Source organism: Pituophis catenifer, unplaced genomic scaffold (assembly GCF_029215685.1).
Source record: "Pituophis catenifer annectens isolate HBS135680 unplaced genomic scaffold, rPitCat1.0.hap2 SCAF_2, whole genome shotgun sequence".
Taxonomy (NCBI): domain Eukaryota; kingdom Metazoa; phylum Chordata; class Lepidosauria; order Squamata; family Colubridae; genus Pituophis; species Pituophis catenifer.
The window spans coordinates 38,702,371-38,719,891 of record NW_027256882.1 but is presented as its reverse complement, the minus strand read 5'-3'; the positions used below and the strand labels follow the sequence as shown (position 1 = coordinate 38,719,891).

Here is a 17,521-nt window from a genome sequence, read left to right as displayed (position 1 = left end):
CTAACGAATCAATAAAATAAAAGAGACAAATATTAAAATGTAAAAATAACAACTGAAAGGCAAAAAGTTAAAAATCTTATTTAGCTGATTTAAGATTACAACAATATATATAAAAAAAACAGAGTGTATTAGCAGTTAATACTTGTACGATTAACCAAATAAAAGAAATTATTATTTGGAACTGTTTAACCCAGGGGTGTCAAACTGGATTTCTTCAAGGGCCAGATCAGCATTGTAGTTCTCCTCCGCAGGCCAGCGGGGTGGGGTGGGGGAGACAGGACGGATGCCTCTTGCAGCACCAGCCAGCCAAAATGGCTGAACGGCCTCCTGCAGCACCCTGCCGGCTAAAAATGGGCTGCGTTGAGGCCTCCTGAGGCCCCCACGCGGCCCGTTTTTGGCCTGCCGGGGCGTCAAGCAGCACTCTGCTGGCCAAAAATGGGCCATGCAGAGGTGGCAGAGTGGTGCTGGAGGCCGGGGAGGCCGCACACGGCCCATTTTGGCCAGCAGAGGCACCGCAAGTCGGTCCTTTGATATTTTCAGCCCAGCCCTATGGGCTGGATTTAAGCACCCCGTGGGCTACATCCAGCCCGCGGGCCTTGAGTTTGACACCCCTGGTTTAGCCCAAAACTCAGTATTTAATTACTCTGTTCATCCGGGCTGATTGGTCAACCTCTTTCTCTTGATTTCCTGGAAACGTATCATCTAAAAGTACTTGAAGACTATCTCTCTAAGCTGGCACTCTTTTCCTCGTTAGGTACATTTTTACCATTTGGTTTTGATGAAAAGAGATCCCCTTCTCTAAAAAGTAAAAAAAAAATCCCTTGTTCTTAATATTTGCTATCTTAAAGTTTATTTGCAGAAAGTAAACTAGGAGTGGTTGTTAGAATCTAACCATTCTCGCATTCTCAGCATCATATGAAAAGATGCTAGAAGGACTCAAGAAGCCAGGAAGACTGAGGACCTATCACTTATATTTCAGTGGGCATAGTAATCCAAGCACTCATCTCTGTAAGAGATGATAGATCAGGCTGTTGGACCCAGCAGGGGATTGGACTAGAAGACCTCTAAGGTCCCTCTGTTATTCTGTTAATTGATAAGCATCTCCAAAGAAATACAGGCCTAAAATTGCCAACCCCAGAAAAAAAATGTAGACATTCTATTCATTCCCCCATTAATGTGTGCACATAGATGTGTGTGTGTGTGTGTGTGTGTGTGTGAGAGAGAGAGAGAGAGAGAGAGAGAGAGAGAGAGAGAGAGAGATTGATTCATACTTGATTGTACCATCACTTCAAAACTGAGGGAAACCTGCAATGACAACAGAATTAATAGCAATTAATGAAATTGGACATTGTTTTTTTAATATAGATCTCAAGCTACTTACTGTACATATCCCAACCCTTTTCTCTATCATAGACACACAAATTATGGAAAAAGAGAAGCACACGAGATACACTTCAGCTTTTCCTCCACTAGAAATAGCCCAAAAAGAGAGGAATGGTAGGATAGACAACCAGCTAGCAGATCAGCAGGCAGAGGGAGAGGTATCGGTCCATACAAATTGAAAGAAGATAAGAGAAGAGGTAATGTGTATAAAGAAGAAATGAAAATAGAAGTATTTAGTAGAAGCTAACATGAGCCCCCACCTCAGAAATGGTTGGCCAAGATTATTTTTTGAAAGGTTCCTGAACAACAATATCTCTAGCTGTTTCTTTTCTAGTTTTACCAAACACAAGATGACCGAATGGCCCAATTTACATTCTATTACTCTGAGGGAAATACAATAATAGAGAAGAGCCCAGGCAGCCTCCATTTCCCTCAAGGGTTGAAAGACAAGTCTATATAAATTGATCGGCTTCATCCTGGGTGATTTCCCTCATCCCTTTGTGCACATTATGTTCAATAGCTTTTCTCTCTGCTTCGGGCACTTCCGGCAAGACAGCCTTCAGCTCAGAATTGATTTTTGTCACTCTGGCATGGATATTATATTCGAATTCTTTCTTTTGCTTAATGACCAAGTCCTCTATGGCTTGTCGGGCACTGTCACAGCCATCTGCTAGTTTCATACGCTCCATTCGGAATTGGGGATCGGAAGGGTCCATGGAAATAAGCCTACTCAGGCTGCCCACTTTATCCATCAAGTATTTTGAAGACACCTCGGTGTAGGTCTCAGATATCATGTGCACCAAGTGAGCTATGTTGGATGCATTGAAGGCCTGTTTGTAGATCATATCTATGACAAAGTCTTTGTGGGAGTAATTCGGAATTTTGGGAAGATCTTCAGCTGATTTCACAAATTCTGTTAGGCGTTTATTGAGACAGGAGTCAATGAGGTTGGAGATCATCTGGAAGAAACGCACCATTTTCTCCCACTGCTCCTTCACTCTTCCCATGGCATCCAGGCCTTTGATCAGCATCTGTTTGGCTTTTTCAAAATCAATCTCCTTCGTTTCACACTTCCTCATTTCACTGAGCACATCCAGCAAATCCTTATTTTGCTGCTTTAAGTTGTCAAAACTTTTTTGGTATTCTTCTTGACTTATCTTCAGTATTTCTTTCGTTTGCTCTATTTTCAAAACGCTGTTTTTCACCGCTGACGTCGACTCCTCTTGAATGTTTTTCTGGGATTTGGCCATATTTGGCGCCAAGGGACTAAAAGGGGACGTGCGGTTACAGGACTTGCTTCTGCTATCGAAAACAACAATGTCATCTGAGAGAACGCCCATTTTCTTTATCAGTTTTTTCTTGTTTACTTCCCCTGACGCTACTGCTTCAATTAATATATTGGAAATATCTATTATATAATTACATATTTTCACTGCCAAATTTTTCATGCTGCACTTTCCTTCTTTTTTTATTTTTGCTAACAGTTGCTGAGATCTCTTTTTGGTCCATACGGTTGTGATTTCATTGTGTTTTTTATTGTAGAGGAGATCCATGTCAATATTACCTTCATCATCCACCATGGTTTGAAGAACGTCCACCAATTTCAGCATTTGAGCTGACAGGGCACAGATGTTGTTCATGGCTATAAAGTCATTCTCATTTTCACACTCTTCCTCACTTCTGCTGTGGATTGGAATAGGCAACTTATTTTCCTTAAAGCTGAGAAAGGATGTCAGATGGGCAATTGGCAACGTCAAGGTTTCTCGTATAGTCGAAGTGAATTCCAGAATGACAGCATTCCAGCCAGTAGGAATGCTATCGACCGCTTTTCTGTAATCATCAAACGTTTCGGTCACTCTGTTCTTTATTTCTTTGTAATAGTCCTCTGCTTTCGCCTGGGCGTCTTCAGCTGCTGCCTTCCTTAGCTTCAGGTCTTCCAAGGCGCGCTTGGTTTCTGTCAACCCTTGTTCGTACTGCGTTTTGGAACTCGTACACACTTCCAGGAGTTCCCCAATCAGACAGATGACGTCATTGAACTTATTGTCAACTGCCTTAGCTAAAGAGGAACATTCGTTTGCAATCGATTTCAGGCTGGATAGTTGTCCAGGGAGCAAGGCATCTATCAAGGTAAGGTCATCCTGGAATAAGGTCTTGATGACCATCTTGATTTGCTCAGGGACGCTCATAGAAAGGAGCCGGATGCCATCCATATTCTTGTGGGCGATGCTGAAGGCATGCCAACCACTGTTGCTGACCTGCATTAGGGAAGCTTGGAAAGAGTCCGGATACCTCATATATTTGTAGCCTCCCTGGGGTGGGGCAAGATTGATGGCAAAGTCTCCTTGTCCTGCAGCAATGCAAGCCAGCTCCCCTAAGATGGCGATGGAGATGGGCCCAGGCATCAGATACTCCTCCCAGTTCGCGTGGGGCTTCATCATCAGTTCTGTCTCTTTTCGGACTTCCTCTGCTTTGCTGATGTTCATTATGGCTTGGGTAGCAAGTGCGCTTTTGGGCTGGACAGCCATTTCAGCCTGGATAAAACAAAACAAACAAAAAACAAAAAAGAAGAAAGTTTGAACGATTGAAGATTGTAGTCTCTGGAATACCTGGGTTGGAAAAGATCCCAGAGATCTTAGAGTTTCTAGAAGACTTTGCCACGTTCAGGATAACACACTCATAACTTATTTTTTTACTGATGCCAATTTCCTTTTCAGAAATATGCATGTCAAGCACAGGAAATCAGGAGCTGAGGCGGTTGAAAGTTTACAACTTTATTGCATGCTAACACTCTCCACAAGAATTTGAATTACCAACCGCTAAGGCAAATTGATGATAAAGATCAATGGAATTCAAGAATGGCTGGACTTAGATCTCTTGTGGGTACGAAGGGACTTGGGATTCGAGGCTGATGACATGCTTGGCCCCTCCCTCAGGCTCAGCCTGCTTATCTCCTACAATGCAAAATTGGCCTGACTTGCTACATTTTCATGAATTAGATTTAGAAATTCACTTCTGAACCTTTGTTTCACATGTTCCTAGCTTGCTTCTCTCAGAAATGTTGGATTATAGCTCCAAAGTCAACCCAATGGCCACATTCACTAGAAATTTACAGAATTAATATCCAACACATCTGGAGAGAAAACTTTAACCAAATATTAATTTAATAAACATTAATTAAATGTTGTTTATTACACGTTGTTTTACCACTGTTTGAATACTGTATTGTTATACTTCAATCTAAATAACTGAAAACAGCAATATGATTAAAAAAAACTAAACAGTAAAGCTAAAAGAAAAAAAAAAGAAACTATAAAGAAAAAAATGTAGGCCAATATACAAATAATATTTTCTACTTGCCTAGTATGCCAAAACCAGTGAAATTATTCAAATCATTAGAGTCAATGTTTGAACAAATTAAACCAAGATTGTATGGAGACCTGTTATCTGATTTGGCAATACATAATCTATTCAAAGATTAAGAGTTGACCAATTCTGTTCAACCAAATTTTGAAGTCTCAGATATATTCATTCTTCAAAGAATAAATGTTAATCTTTAGTGCCACAGTAAAACCACAATACAGATAATCCTCAAGTTACAACCATTCATTTAGGGACCATTCAGACTTACAACAACACTGAAAAAAGTGACATATGACCGTTTTTTCACACTTATAACCATTGCAGCATCCCCACACTCCCTGGGCACAGGTGATCAAAATTCGGACATTTGACAACTAGTTCATATTTATGACAGTTGCGATGTATGTTTTTTGTGACCTTCTGACAAGCGAAATCAATGGGGAAGCCAGATTCACTTAACAACAGTGTTAACAACATTGCAGATAACAACTGCAATGATTCATTTAACAACCATGGCAAGAAAGATCGTAAAATGGGGCAAACCTCACTTAATAACTGTCTTACTTAGCAATGGAAATGTTGGGCTCAATTGTGATTGTAAGTTGAGAACTACCTGTGTATCAGAGGTGGGTTTCAGCAGGTTCTGACCAGTTTTGGAGAACTGGTAGCAGAAATTTTGAGTAGTTTAGAGAACCGGTAAATATTACCTCTGACTGGCCCGCCCCCATCTATACTCTGCCTCCTGAGTCCCAGTTGATCGGGAAGAAATGGGGATTTTGTAGTAACCTTCCCCTGGAGTGGGGAGGGAATGGAGATTTTACAGTATCCTTCCCCTGCCACGCCGACCAAGCCATGCCACGCCCACCAAGCCACCTCCACAGAATTTTGAAGTGTATCCAAATATTTTCACAGACAAATTCATTATTATTTTATTATTCTTTTTTTATTAATCATATTTCTATGCCGCCCACTCTCCGAGGACTCTGGGCGTCTTACACCAAAGACAGTATACTAAATAGCATATTGGCCCCAACAATCTGGGTCCTCATTTTACCCACCTCGGAAGGATGGAAGGCTGAGTCAACCTTGAGCCAGTGAGATTTGATCCGCTGATCTGCTGAACTAGCAGTCAGCTGAAGTAGCTGCAGTACTGCACTTTAACCACTGCGCCACCTTGGCTCACCTGGGCTTCAAGCTTTCCAGTATATTAATTGGAAACACATTCACTTCTTTCAATGTAAGTTCCTCCTCCCACCCCCAGGAGAAACTTGGCTTATTATACCTTGAATAAATAAATAGTTAAGTATTAACTGAATGCATAAAGGAGATAAGCAAAGGAACTATCTTGTTTCTTTGGATTTCTCTTCCACTCCTTTCTGATGGAGAAAGGCGGTATATAAATAAAATAAAATAAAATAAAATAAATAAATAAATGTTGATTCAAGATTCTGATGTTGATTCAAGATTCAAGAGATTCCTCTGACACCCAAGAATCTGTTAAAAGTTAAAGTACAACTACTGATAGATTTCATCCACAGGTGAGATTTAAGGGGGGGAGGGGGAAAGCCACCTTGTTTTGTGAATTCAGGGAAGGTGAAGAGAAACAAGCTTAAAACTACATTCTCGCCACAATCTGACTCCCAAACCCTGAACACACACAAACTGTTTTCTCAGCTTCCTTGCTCTGAGCTCAGCAATGACCCTTTTCAGCTAGTTTTGAACTACTGCTGAAAATATCAATTTTGACATCACCTTGTGAAGCAAGCACAGTGACATGTAATTTTCAGCTTTTGGCTGAATCCTGGCTTCCTGGGTCTCCCCCCGCCCCCCATTTCATGTGAGGACGCCCCCCTCCTTCACTACACAATCTGTCTCCATCCCCCTCACGGGGCTTTCATTGAGTGCGCCGTCCATAACCAGAAAATCAACCCATCTCTTGGCTTTGCTCCGCGATATTCTGCATTTTCCACCTCACGAGGGGGAAGTTTTATGCTCCCTTAAGCAGGGGGTCTCCAACCTTGTCAACTTTAAGACTTGTGGACTCCAACTCCCAGAATTCCTCAGCCAGCAAAGCTGGCTGAGGAATTTGGGGAGTTGGAGTCCACAAGTCTTAAAGTTGGCAAGGTTAGAGACCCCCTGCCCTTAAGGACACAACCCTCTGGACGCTCATCTGTTCGTAAAAGAAGCCGTGAGAATCATCATAAAAAACATTCCCCCCGCCTCACCCACCCCACCCCAAAAGAGAGACTCACGTCGGCAACGTTTTGAAGTTCACGCTGGACGGGAGTCAAAATCGGCTATTCGCTCTTGCGAGTATCTGCGATGCTTGTGAAGTTCAGGCAGCCGCGAGTCCTTTTTAATGCAGCCTTGTTACTTTCAGTTTCTGCTTTGCAGCGATTCCTGCAAATCAAGCGTTTTCGGAGATCAGCCCGGGTAGTTAAAGGCAGCTGTTCTACCCAGAACCATAACCGAACCCTGGTTATCCCCCGAGGCCATTTCTGGAAACTTTGCATTTACATTTACATTTATGGAAACTCAAAATGGAGCATTGCATATCAAAACAGTTTCTGGTTTTATAAATATGTCTCTGGACCTCCAAATGGGGAGTCATTTCAGGATTTTTCTTTTCTTTCTTTCTTTCTTTCTCTTTCTTTCAAATCAAAACAGTTTCTGGATTTATAAATACATCTCGAGTTCCAAATGGAGAGTTAGTTTCTTTCTTTCTTTCTTTCTTTCTTTCTTTCTTTCTTTCTTTCTTTCTTTCTTTCTTTCTTTCTTTCTTTCTTTCTTTCTTTCTTTCTTTCTTTCTTTCTTTCTTTCTTTCTTTCTTTCTTTCTTTCTTTCTTTCTTCCTTCCTTCCTTCCTTCCTCCTTCCTTCCTTTCTTCCTTTCCTTCCTTCCTTCCTTCCTTCTTTCCTTCCTTCTTTCTTTCTTTCTTCTCCCTCCTTCTCCTTCTCCTTCTCCTTCTCCTTCTCCTTCTCCTTCTCCTTCTCCTTCTCCTTCTCCTTCTCCTTCTCCTTCTCCCTCTCCTCTGAATCTTTCACATCCATTTCTGCCAAGGACCAAGTCAGTTTCCTGCACTTTTTCCTGCTCCAGTTTAGCTAAGTGATTGGCAATTTCCCCCCCCCATCAAATTGGAAAGAGGGATTAGGAAGGATGCTACTAGACTCAGTCCTGGGTCTCCTACCTTTATTTTTTAAATAATGATTTGTGGGGGGGAATTGTGTATGCTGCATAAATTTGCAGATGATACACAATAGGATGGGTAAAGTTCTAAAGCAGATTCGAGTTTCAAAACCAACTTGAGAGGGTAGGAGAAAAGGCAGAACATAACAGTGCTTTGATGTTTTGCGTTGTTTTAATGGTTTTTAACCATTTTTATTGTTTTAAAATGTTTTAAAGATTTTAATTATTTCTATTATATATTTTTTAATTGTGAGACACCCAGAGTTGTTTGTTGGGATGAGTGGCTAAAGGAAAGAGTTTGGGGGAGGGAGGGAAGGTAGAAGAAAACAGAAAGAGAAAAGAAAATAGAAAGAGAAAAGAAAGAAAGAAGGAAAGAGAAAAAAAGAAAGAAAGAGGACGGAGGGAAGGAAGGAAGGAAGGAAGGAAGGAAGGAAGGAAGGAAGGAAATCTCTTAGAGAGCAATGCAACGTTCTTCACTAAAGAAATTAATATGAGTTCATACTGTATATAAATACAGGTAGTCCTTGATTTGTGACCACAATTGAGCCCCAAATTCCTGTTGCTAAATGATTCCTGTTGTTAAGTACATTTTGCCTCCTTTTTACTATCTTTCTTACAACAGTTGTTAAGTGAATCACTATAGTTGTTAAGTTAGTAACCGGGTTGTTAAATGAGTTTGGCTTTACCATTGACTTTACTTGTCAGAAGGTCGCCGAAGGGGATTACACGATGCCCTTTGGACACTGCAACCGTCATAAATATGAGGCTGTTGTCAAGCATGCAAGTTTTGATCACATAACCATGGGCATACCGTAACGGTTGTAAGTGTGAAAAATGGCCTTATATGTCACTTTTTTCACTGCTGCTGTAACTTCAAGTGGTCACTAAATGAACTGTTGTAAGCCGAGGACTATCTCTAATACGGACCATCTAGACTGAGAGTTGCATTCATGAAAATGCAAAATGAGTAGTAGGGTGTATCATGTGGCTAGTGAAGGCAAAGAGGTACAAAAAAAAAATATTAATGCAGCTGTTTCCATCTGACACATGTGCAATAAAACCAATGATATATTGCTAAAAGTGTGATTAGTATACCCCTGGTAAAAATATTTTATATCAATATTTCTTAAATACGTTCTGACAACTCTGAATGCCTGCATTTCTTGGAAACGGTGTGACTTCAGTTCTGCCCCTGCAGAAAAGAGAAGGAAAGAGAAAGCTTTATTTTTATCTCAGAATTGGCTGCTCCCACAGCTAGGAATATCCTAACTATATTTACACACAGAAATTGCTTTTTTAAACTGTTAGTGTAATTGATGCCAAGGCGCGTGTTTGTGTGTGTTTGCATATAGATATTGCTTAATCTTTGTTTGCAGTTAACTTCAGTGGCCTCCTTAGATCAACTGCACATTACCCTGTTTCCCCTGATAATAAGCCCAATAAATAAGCCGCCCCCTGAAAATAAGCCCTCCATGAAAATATTTAAACGCACAGTCGGTCCCCACCATTTCCTCTGGTTTCCTCCACGAGCCCCAAAATAATAAGACCTCCCTGAAAATAAGGCCAGGCGCTTATTTCAGGGTTCAAAAAAAATATAAGACAGGGTCTTATTTTTGGGGCAACATGGTACTTGTTCTTTTAACCAAAGTTTTTATTTATGTATGTATTAATACTCCAAGAGAAAGAAATACAAAAGAAAATAGTAGGAAATAGTAGGAAAGATAGGGGAGGGAAAAGGGAAGGGGAAAGTATGGGGGGAAAAGGGGGAAAAGAAAAAAAAAAGGTGTTGACTTCCGACTTCCTTTGGTGCAGTAGAATAAAATAATAACATGAAATCTCAACTTTTTACTTTTTACATAATACAGGTAGTCCTCAACTTGCAATCACAATTGAGCCCAAAATTTATGTTGTTGAGTGAGAACTTTGCTAAGTGAGTAGCATTCGCTTGTGGACCCATAGGGGAAATCAGAATCAGAATAGAGCTGGAAGGGACCTTGGAGGTCTTCTAGTCCAGCCCCCTGCTCAAGCAGGAGACCCTATACCATTTCAGACAAGTGACTGTCCAGTCTCTTCTTAAAAACCTCCAGTGATGAAGCTCCCACAACTTCTGAAGGCAAAGCTGTTCCACTGGTTAATTGTCCTATTAGGAAGTTTCTGCTCAATTCCAGGTTGCTTCTCTCCTTGATTAGATTCCATCCATTGTTTCTTGTCCTGCCTTCAGGTGCTTTGGAAAATAATTTGACCCCGTACTTTTTGTGGCAGCCTCTCAAATACTGGAATACTGCTATCATGTCATCCCTACTCCTTCCTTTTTCTAGACTAGCCTTTTCCAGTTCCTCAGTTCCTGCAACCGTTCTTCATCTGTTTTTGTCTCCAGGCCTTTAACCAACTTAGTTGCTCTTCTTTGCACTTTTTCCAACGTCTCAAATTCTTTTTTGTAATGTGGTGACCAAAACTGGATGCAGCATTCCAGGTGTGGCCTTACTAAGAAAGGCTTTATAAAACAATACGAATACTTGACGTGAAATGTTCAATGATTTATCAGTGCACATAAATAGAATCAGTGGTGAAATCCAAATTTTTTTTACTACCGGTTCTGTGGGCGTGGATTGGTGACCGTGGTGTGGCTTGGTGGGTGTGGCAGGGGAAGGATATTGCAAAATCCCCATTCCCTCCCCACTCCTGGGGGAAGGATATTGCAAAATCTCCATTCCCACCCCATTCTGGGGCCAGCCAGAGGTGATATTTGCCGGTTCTCCGAACTACTCAAAATTTCCGCTACCGGTTCTCTGAACTGCTCAAAATTTCTGCTTCCGGTTCTCCAGAACCTGTCAGAACCTGCTGGATTTCACCCCTAAATATAATCCACAATCAGTGAACTGGTCCACTTTAATTTTTAGGAAGTTCCTCGATCAGATGGATGACAACATTGTAGTTACAGGTATTTCTCGAATTAGAAGCATTCACTGAGTGATTGTTTAAAGTTACAATTGCCACTGAAAAAAGTGACTGCTGACGGTTGCAGCATCTCCGTGGTCTTGTGATCAAAATTCAGATCCTTGGCCACGGACTCATATTTATGATGGTTGCAGAGTCTCGGGGTCAAAGGGGGATCGCCTTTGGTGAATCGTTGATGAAGCATCTAAGGCAGGGGTGTGAAACTTGCGGCCCGCAAGCTGGATACACAGCTTGCCTTCAGAAGTCGTGGGAGCTTCATCCCTGGAAGCCTTCAAGAAGAGACTGGACTGACATCTGTCAAAAATGGTGTAGGGTTTGCTGGGTGGGGGATTGGACTACATGACCTACAAGGTCCCTTCCAACTCTGTTAATCTGTATCTATCTGGCCAGGCCCACCCCCGGTTTAGCGAAGGGGGGAAGTTGCGACATGTCACGTGACGACAACATGACGACACAAGTTTGACACCCCTGATCTAAGGTATTGTTTCAGAACTGAGTTCTTTCGTTCGTTTCCACCATTAGTCTGAGGATGATGACTGGAACCTAGTCCTTGTTCGGTACCTAGAAGGTCCAAATTTAGAAGTAAATTAGGACACACAGACCCACATCAGAAATTATTCGTTGTGGTACGCCATGTAATCGATAGATATGGTTGCAGTGTCCTGGGGTCAAGTGATCCCCTTTTGCGACCTTCTAACAAGCAAAGTCAATGGAGAAGCCAGGTTCACTTTACAACCGTATTCCTAACTTACCGTAATAACTGCAGTGATTCGCTTAACAACTGTGGCAAAAAAAAGTAGTAAAATGGTGCAAGATTTACTTAAGAACCGTCTCACTTAGCAACAGAAATTTGGGGCTCAATTGTGGTCGTAAGTCAAGAACTACCTGTATTTACATACAATATGTACTCATATTGCAGATCATGCGATCAAAATTTGGGCGCTTGGCAAACCGGCATGTATTTGTGACAGTTGCAGTATCCCGGGATTATGAGATCCCAATTTGTGACCTTCCCAGCTGGCTTTCGAAAAGCAAAGCCAGGATTTGCTTAACAACTGCATGATTTGCTGAACAACTACAGTGATTCATTTAAAAACTGTGGCAAAAAACGGTCATAAAACGAGGCACAACTCACTTAGCAACTACCTTGCGTAGCAGTGGAAATTTTGGTCTCCGTTGTGGTCGTAAGTTGAGGACTATCTGTTTTGTCAACTCCCTTAGCTCCAAGTTCCCAGGTTCTGCTTGGAGACAGAAAAGCTGCAAATATTCAAATGAGGAGAAAGTTCTCCTCACAGCAGCGGAGGAATTGAAATCACACCCTTTCCTGGAAGCGGCTGCATTGCTAGAAAACACAGAGGGTGAAAAGTTCAATGGGCTGGACCTCGTACGTGACCTTATTTGACTGGATGTGGAGATTTCTGGGCTTCCTCTGTATGCAAACATGAGTGTACGAGAGGAAGGTGTTTATTTGCTTAGGAAGTGGCTAATTTCTTATTTTCCCTGAACATTTCCCCACCGGATTCCAATCTTCCTCTTGCTTGAAAAGGATCAAGAAATCAATCAAATGTATTATGATCAAAATTCAGTAAGGCTACAAGAAGTTAAACAAGGCAGATAAAATGGAAAAAAGGAGTAATAAATGAATGCCGACTGAGTGTCTTTGGGCCAATCACTATCTCTCAAGTGAACCTACACCACAGGGCTGTTGTGGGGAAAATAGGAGGCCAGGAGTATTAGATATATTGTATACGACATCCTTGGCTTAGTGTTATAAATTGACTTACCATAGTTCATTTAGTGACAACTTTTATGATTTGTTTTCACACTTATGATTGTTGCAGCATCCCCATGGTCACGTGATCAAAATTAGGATGCTTGGCAACTGACTCAAATTTATGACAGTTGCAGTGCCCCGGGGTCAAGTGATCTCCTTTTGCGACCTCCTAACAAGCAAAATCAAGGAGCCTTGGTGGTGCAGCAGACTAAAGTGCTGTTAAGTAGCACTTAGCTGCCAGCAGCCTGCAATTACTGCGAGTTAAAATCTCACCAGGCTCAAGGTTGACTCAGCCTTCCATCCTTCCAAGATAGGTAAAATGAGGACCCGGATTGTGGGGGCAATAAGCTGACTTTGTATAAAAAAGAACACTGCTTAGAGGGGGCCCGAAAGCCCTACTAAGCAGGCATATACAAAAGTATGAAGGCTATTGCTTAACGCATTGTAAGCCGCCCTAAGTCTCCGGAGAAGGGTGGCATATAAATCGAACCAATAAATAAATAAATAAATAAAATCAATGGGGAAGCCAGATTCACTTAACAATTGTGTTACTAACTTAACAACTGCAATGATTCACTTAATAGTGGGCAAGAAAGGTCATAAAATGAGGCAAAACTCACTTAAGAACTGTCTTGCTTAGCAGTAGAACTTTGGGGCTCAATTGTGGTCATAAATCGAGGACTACCTGTATATTGCCTCATCTAAGTTTACTAACATAAATATATTGTGTCTTCTTTCCATTTTTCTACTAATGTATTCTGTTGCTGTAAGTCACTGATTCATTGTTCTCACTGTCAGGAAAATTTGGTCCGAACTGGGGGCAACCCACCACTGCTCCACATCCATTTGCACCACCCACGTGACCCTGAGGACACAGATAAACCTCCAAGTGGCCTCAACGACTCTCTAAAAAGAATACAAATGACCAGCTGTCTGCAAGGAGTATAGATCCTTCCATTCCCCACCATCCAGTCAGACCTAAAGAAGCTTCTTGGATGAGAAGCGAAATTTCTTCAAAGAAAAAACAGAAAATCCACGTCAGGGTTCCGACGAATGCCCTAATTAAATCATGAGTCTTGAGCCAAGCTTCAAAAGAAATCCAGGTATTTATTAGGAGGTTCATGTTGGCAGGTTCCCAAGTGAAGCCAGCTCTGACCCTACGTAATTTATGCTCCTATTATGACCCTGTTTCCCCCCTCCCCCCCACCCCCCGAGTGTGTCTTCAATCACATTCAACAACGGAGCAATTTCAAGGGTTGTAGAGGTCACTCCCCTTCGACTGCTGCAGATATTCCTGGGATACAGCCTTGAGAGAGATAAGCATGGAATGTGCATCTGTTTTTTTGCTGCTGTGCAGTTTCGCCAGTTTCCCATCCCCACTGACCTATAGCAACTAGAGAGCAGGCCAGGGATGCTTTGCGAGTTGACAGTCCAGTTGCCTCTTGACAAAAGCACATTTGGGACAACCATCACCTGGATGACTGAGAATCTCCATAGATAATAAAAAACAAACTTTCTCTTTCTGTGTGTTTGTGTCTGTTTGTGTTTGTGTGTGTTTGTTTGTATATGAGAGCCAGCCTGGTGTCATGATTAAGGCACCAAGCTAGAAACTGGAAGACCATAAATTCTGCCTTAGGCACAAAGGCAGTTTGGTGACCTTGGGCCTCTTCACATTTACAGTTTAAAATAATCACAATTCCAAAAATGGAGGGAATTTTTTTTTTTTTTTGCAACAGTTGCAATGCCCCGAGGTCATGTGAACACGTTTTGTGACCATCTGACAAGCAAAGTCAATGGGGAAACCAGATTCACTTAACAACCCTGTTACCAATTTAACAACTGCAGACAAATGTCTCACTTAACAACAGAAATTTTGGGCTCCGTTGTGGTCATAAATCGAGGACTGCCCGTAATGGATGGAAATTCAGCAGCAGTTGCTTAATCTGGCTTCCTTTGCAGCAGGGAAAACAAGCAATTTAAGGTCACTGTATTGAGGATTGCCCAGACAGAGGCGGGTAAAATGAGGACCCAGTTGTTGGGGTCAATAGGCTAAACAGTGGTGGTATTCAATTTTTTTTCCTACCGGTTCTGTGGGCATTGCTTGGTGGGTGGGTCATGTGACTGAGGGGCAGCACCTTGCTGTGAGTGACATCTAGTTGGCCATGCCCACTCAGTCACATGACCCCACCACCAAGCCATACCCACAGAACCCGGTAGGAAAAAAAATTGAATTAATACTATATTTTTCCTTAACATCACCCATTCCCCAAGGCCCCGGAGCTTCGGCCTGCTCTCCACCCATTCTCCCTTAAGCGTGATGTGTTGCCCCATTTCCCTCCTTCAGAGGCCCAGGCCCTTAATCTCCCCGCTTGCTCCCCCACGACCACCTCTTTCCTCGGCCCGTGGCTGCGACCTTACCTTCCTCCGGCAGCTGGCTGCCAGGGAAGGCAAGCCAGGGCTGAGCCATCGCCACTGGGCTCCCCGCCAGCCTGTATCTTGCCCCCCTTGTCGCGAGATGTCTGAAGCCACCACATCTTTTTTTCGGTGCAGCTGGAGTCCAGCCACACTGAAAAAGCAGACGTGGCGGCTGCAGACTTCTTACAGCGAAAATTACTGACCTCCGGCTCTACTCCGCTTCTCGAATGCCCTGCCACCGCCCTGTTCTATGCACCAGCTGTGCACGTGCACCCCATTGCTTGCTGTCGCTGCACCGGAGGGACTTGCCCGGGCAAGTCTTATTTTTAGTGCGTCTGGAGTCCCTCAGCCGTGGGAGGAAGGTACGGTGGTGGCCGCAGGACGAAAAAAGTGGCTGTCGTGAGGGAGGAAGCAGGGAGATTAAGGGCCGGGGCTTCTGAAGGATGGGAAACAGGACGTGTCGTCCTTAAGGGAGAGCGGGCGATGAGCGGGTGGAGGCTCCAGGGCAAGGCCAGAGCCCGGGAATGGTGCATTCCTTGACCCAGTTGAGGCAGATGGCTAATGGGCAGCGGCTCTGGGGCAATGTCGGAGCTGGGGAATGGAGCATTCCCTGACTCAGCTGAGGTGGGAGGTGGCTTCGGGGCCTTGGGGAATGGCATGTCCCTGGGCCCCGGCCCCTGACCCAAGGCAAAGGGCAAGCAGTCGGCACGCATTGCTTACCTTTGGTGAGCTGAGCTGGGCACGGCGAGGTGACTGGCGAGTCGACTAGCTGGACCGTGTGGCGATGCAAAGGCAACATATATAGGGCGGGGGTGGGGAGGGCGAGCGAATGGGCAGGTAGGCTGAGTGAGTGGGCAGGCAGGCAGGGTGAGTGGCGACTGGGCGGGTGGGGGAGGGACCATCCAGAGGTCGTTACCGGTTTGGCGAACCAGGTCAAATTTCCCCTACCAGTTCGCCCAAACCATTGTGAACTGGCTGAATACCACCTCTGATGCGGACTCTATAAATCGCTCAGAGAGGGCTATAAAGCACTGTGATACGGTATATAAGTGCTATTGCTATTTAGGCCACTGATTTTGAGATGGCTAGGACTATGTACTAGGGGCTTACTTTGAAATTGGCCTCTTCACATCCCGCCCTCTCCCCCAAATAACAACAAATGATGGTGACCCAGTTGTGGCTAGATTGATACAGCTTTGTGACCCTGCGGTTGAAAATTTACTATAGAAAGTCCTCGCTTACTGACTGCCCTGTTCACATAGCATTCAAAGCTATGTGGCAACAAAAATTTTTTTTTACAGGTGGTCCTCCCACTTAAGACTGTTGCAGTGTCCCTGCAGTCACCTTATTGACATTTGTGTGTTTCACAGCTGGCTTCAAGAAGCAAAATCAATGGTATAGGCCCATGATGGCGAACCTATGGCATGGATGCCACAGGTGGCACGCGGAGCCATATCTGTGGGCATGCGAACATTGCCCTAGCTCAGCTCCAGCGTGCATGTACGCACCGGCCAGCTGATTTTCGGGCCTTGCGGTCCCACCAGAAGTCAGGAAACGGGCCGTTTCCGGACTCTGGAGGGATGGGGAAGGCCGTTTTTGCCCTCCCTAGGCTCCAAGAAAGCCACTGGATCCCGAGGAGGGCGAAAAAACGGGCCTACTGGGCCCACCAGTAACTTTTTTGCCGCCGCGTGCCAAAAGCAGGGGGAGCGAGGGGGAGGTCGCCCGTGCATGCAGGGGGGGGTTGCGCGTGCATGGATGGGGTGGTGGGGGCGCTGGGGGGGTATTGAATTATGGGTGTGGGCACATGCGCGTGCTCCCCCCTTTTTGGCATGCGACAGCAAAAAGGTTAGCCATCGCTGGTATAGGCCATGTTGTCAACGTTTCAAGTAATGCACCCATTGAAAGCAGAACTCCGAGGCAGGTAGATTCCTCAAAGAACAATTTTATTGGATATATCATATTGGCACAACTGGTGAAAACAGACTCTGAAAGTTCCCGCGGTTTTCACCTAATTAAAAAGTGAACGTTTCCTGTCCCCCAAGTCATGAGTCACTTTGTCCAATAGAGGTGCTGGCTGGTTGCTTGGTTACTCTACTCCTCCTCTTCCCAGCCACCTGTTGAAATGTCCTTGGTTCCCACAGGAAAGCTTTTTGTTTTGACTACAACCCCCCTCCCCCCAGCTAGCTATTTCCGCACCTCCCTGTCTTGTGGCAACCCTGGAGCCAGGTTTGCTCAGGGTTGACAAATGTCGCCCCCGTGGAGTGACACTTGTCTCAAGGGTCAAGCTTTACCATAGTTCAGTATTAATTCAGAATGAATGTAGATTATGCGGAAGCCGACAGACTCACTAAAGCATTGAGAGATCAAAAGGACTCCGTATATTTCCAATGTTGGGACAAATGGTACGTTTGGTTGAACAACAGACGCCCAAAAAGTCAAGTATAAC

General features: G+C 43.8%; 1 protein-coding gene across 2 annotated transcripts; it reads right to left on the bottom strand.

Moving 5' to 3' along the window:
* Positions 1-1,236: 1,236 nt before the first annotated feature.
* LOC139309375 (uncharacterized) lies at positions 1,237-7,061 on the bottom strand. Of its 2 annotated transcripts, none has more exons than XM_070933436.1 (2): positions 6,996-7,061; positions 1,237-3,914 (listed from the first exon to the last, which is right to left on the bottom strand). In XM_070933436.1, the coding sequence occupies exon 2, from the start codon at positions 3,906-3,908 to the stop codon at positions 1,836-1,838; it is 2,073 nt and encodes a 690-aa protein (XP_070789537.1). In that variant the 5' UTR covers positions 3,909-3,914; positions 6,996-7,061; the 3' UTR covers positions 1,237-1,835. The 2 variants fall into 2 exon arrangements, with proteins under 2 accessions (XP_070789537.1, XP_070789538.1); XM_070933437.1 differs by lacking the exon at positions 6,996-7,061 and adding an exon at positions 5,802-5,944.
* Positions 7,062-17,521: the final 10,460 nt, after the last annotated feature.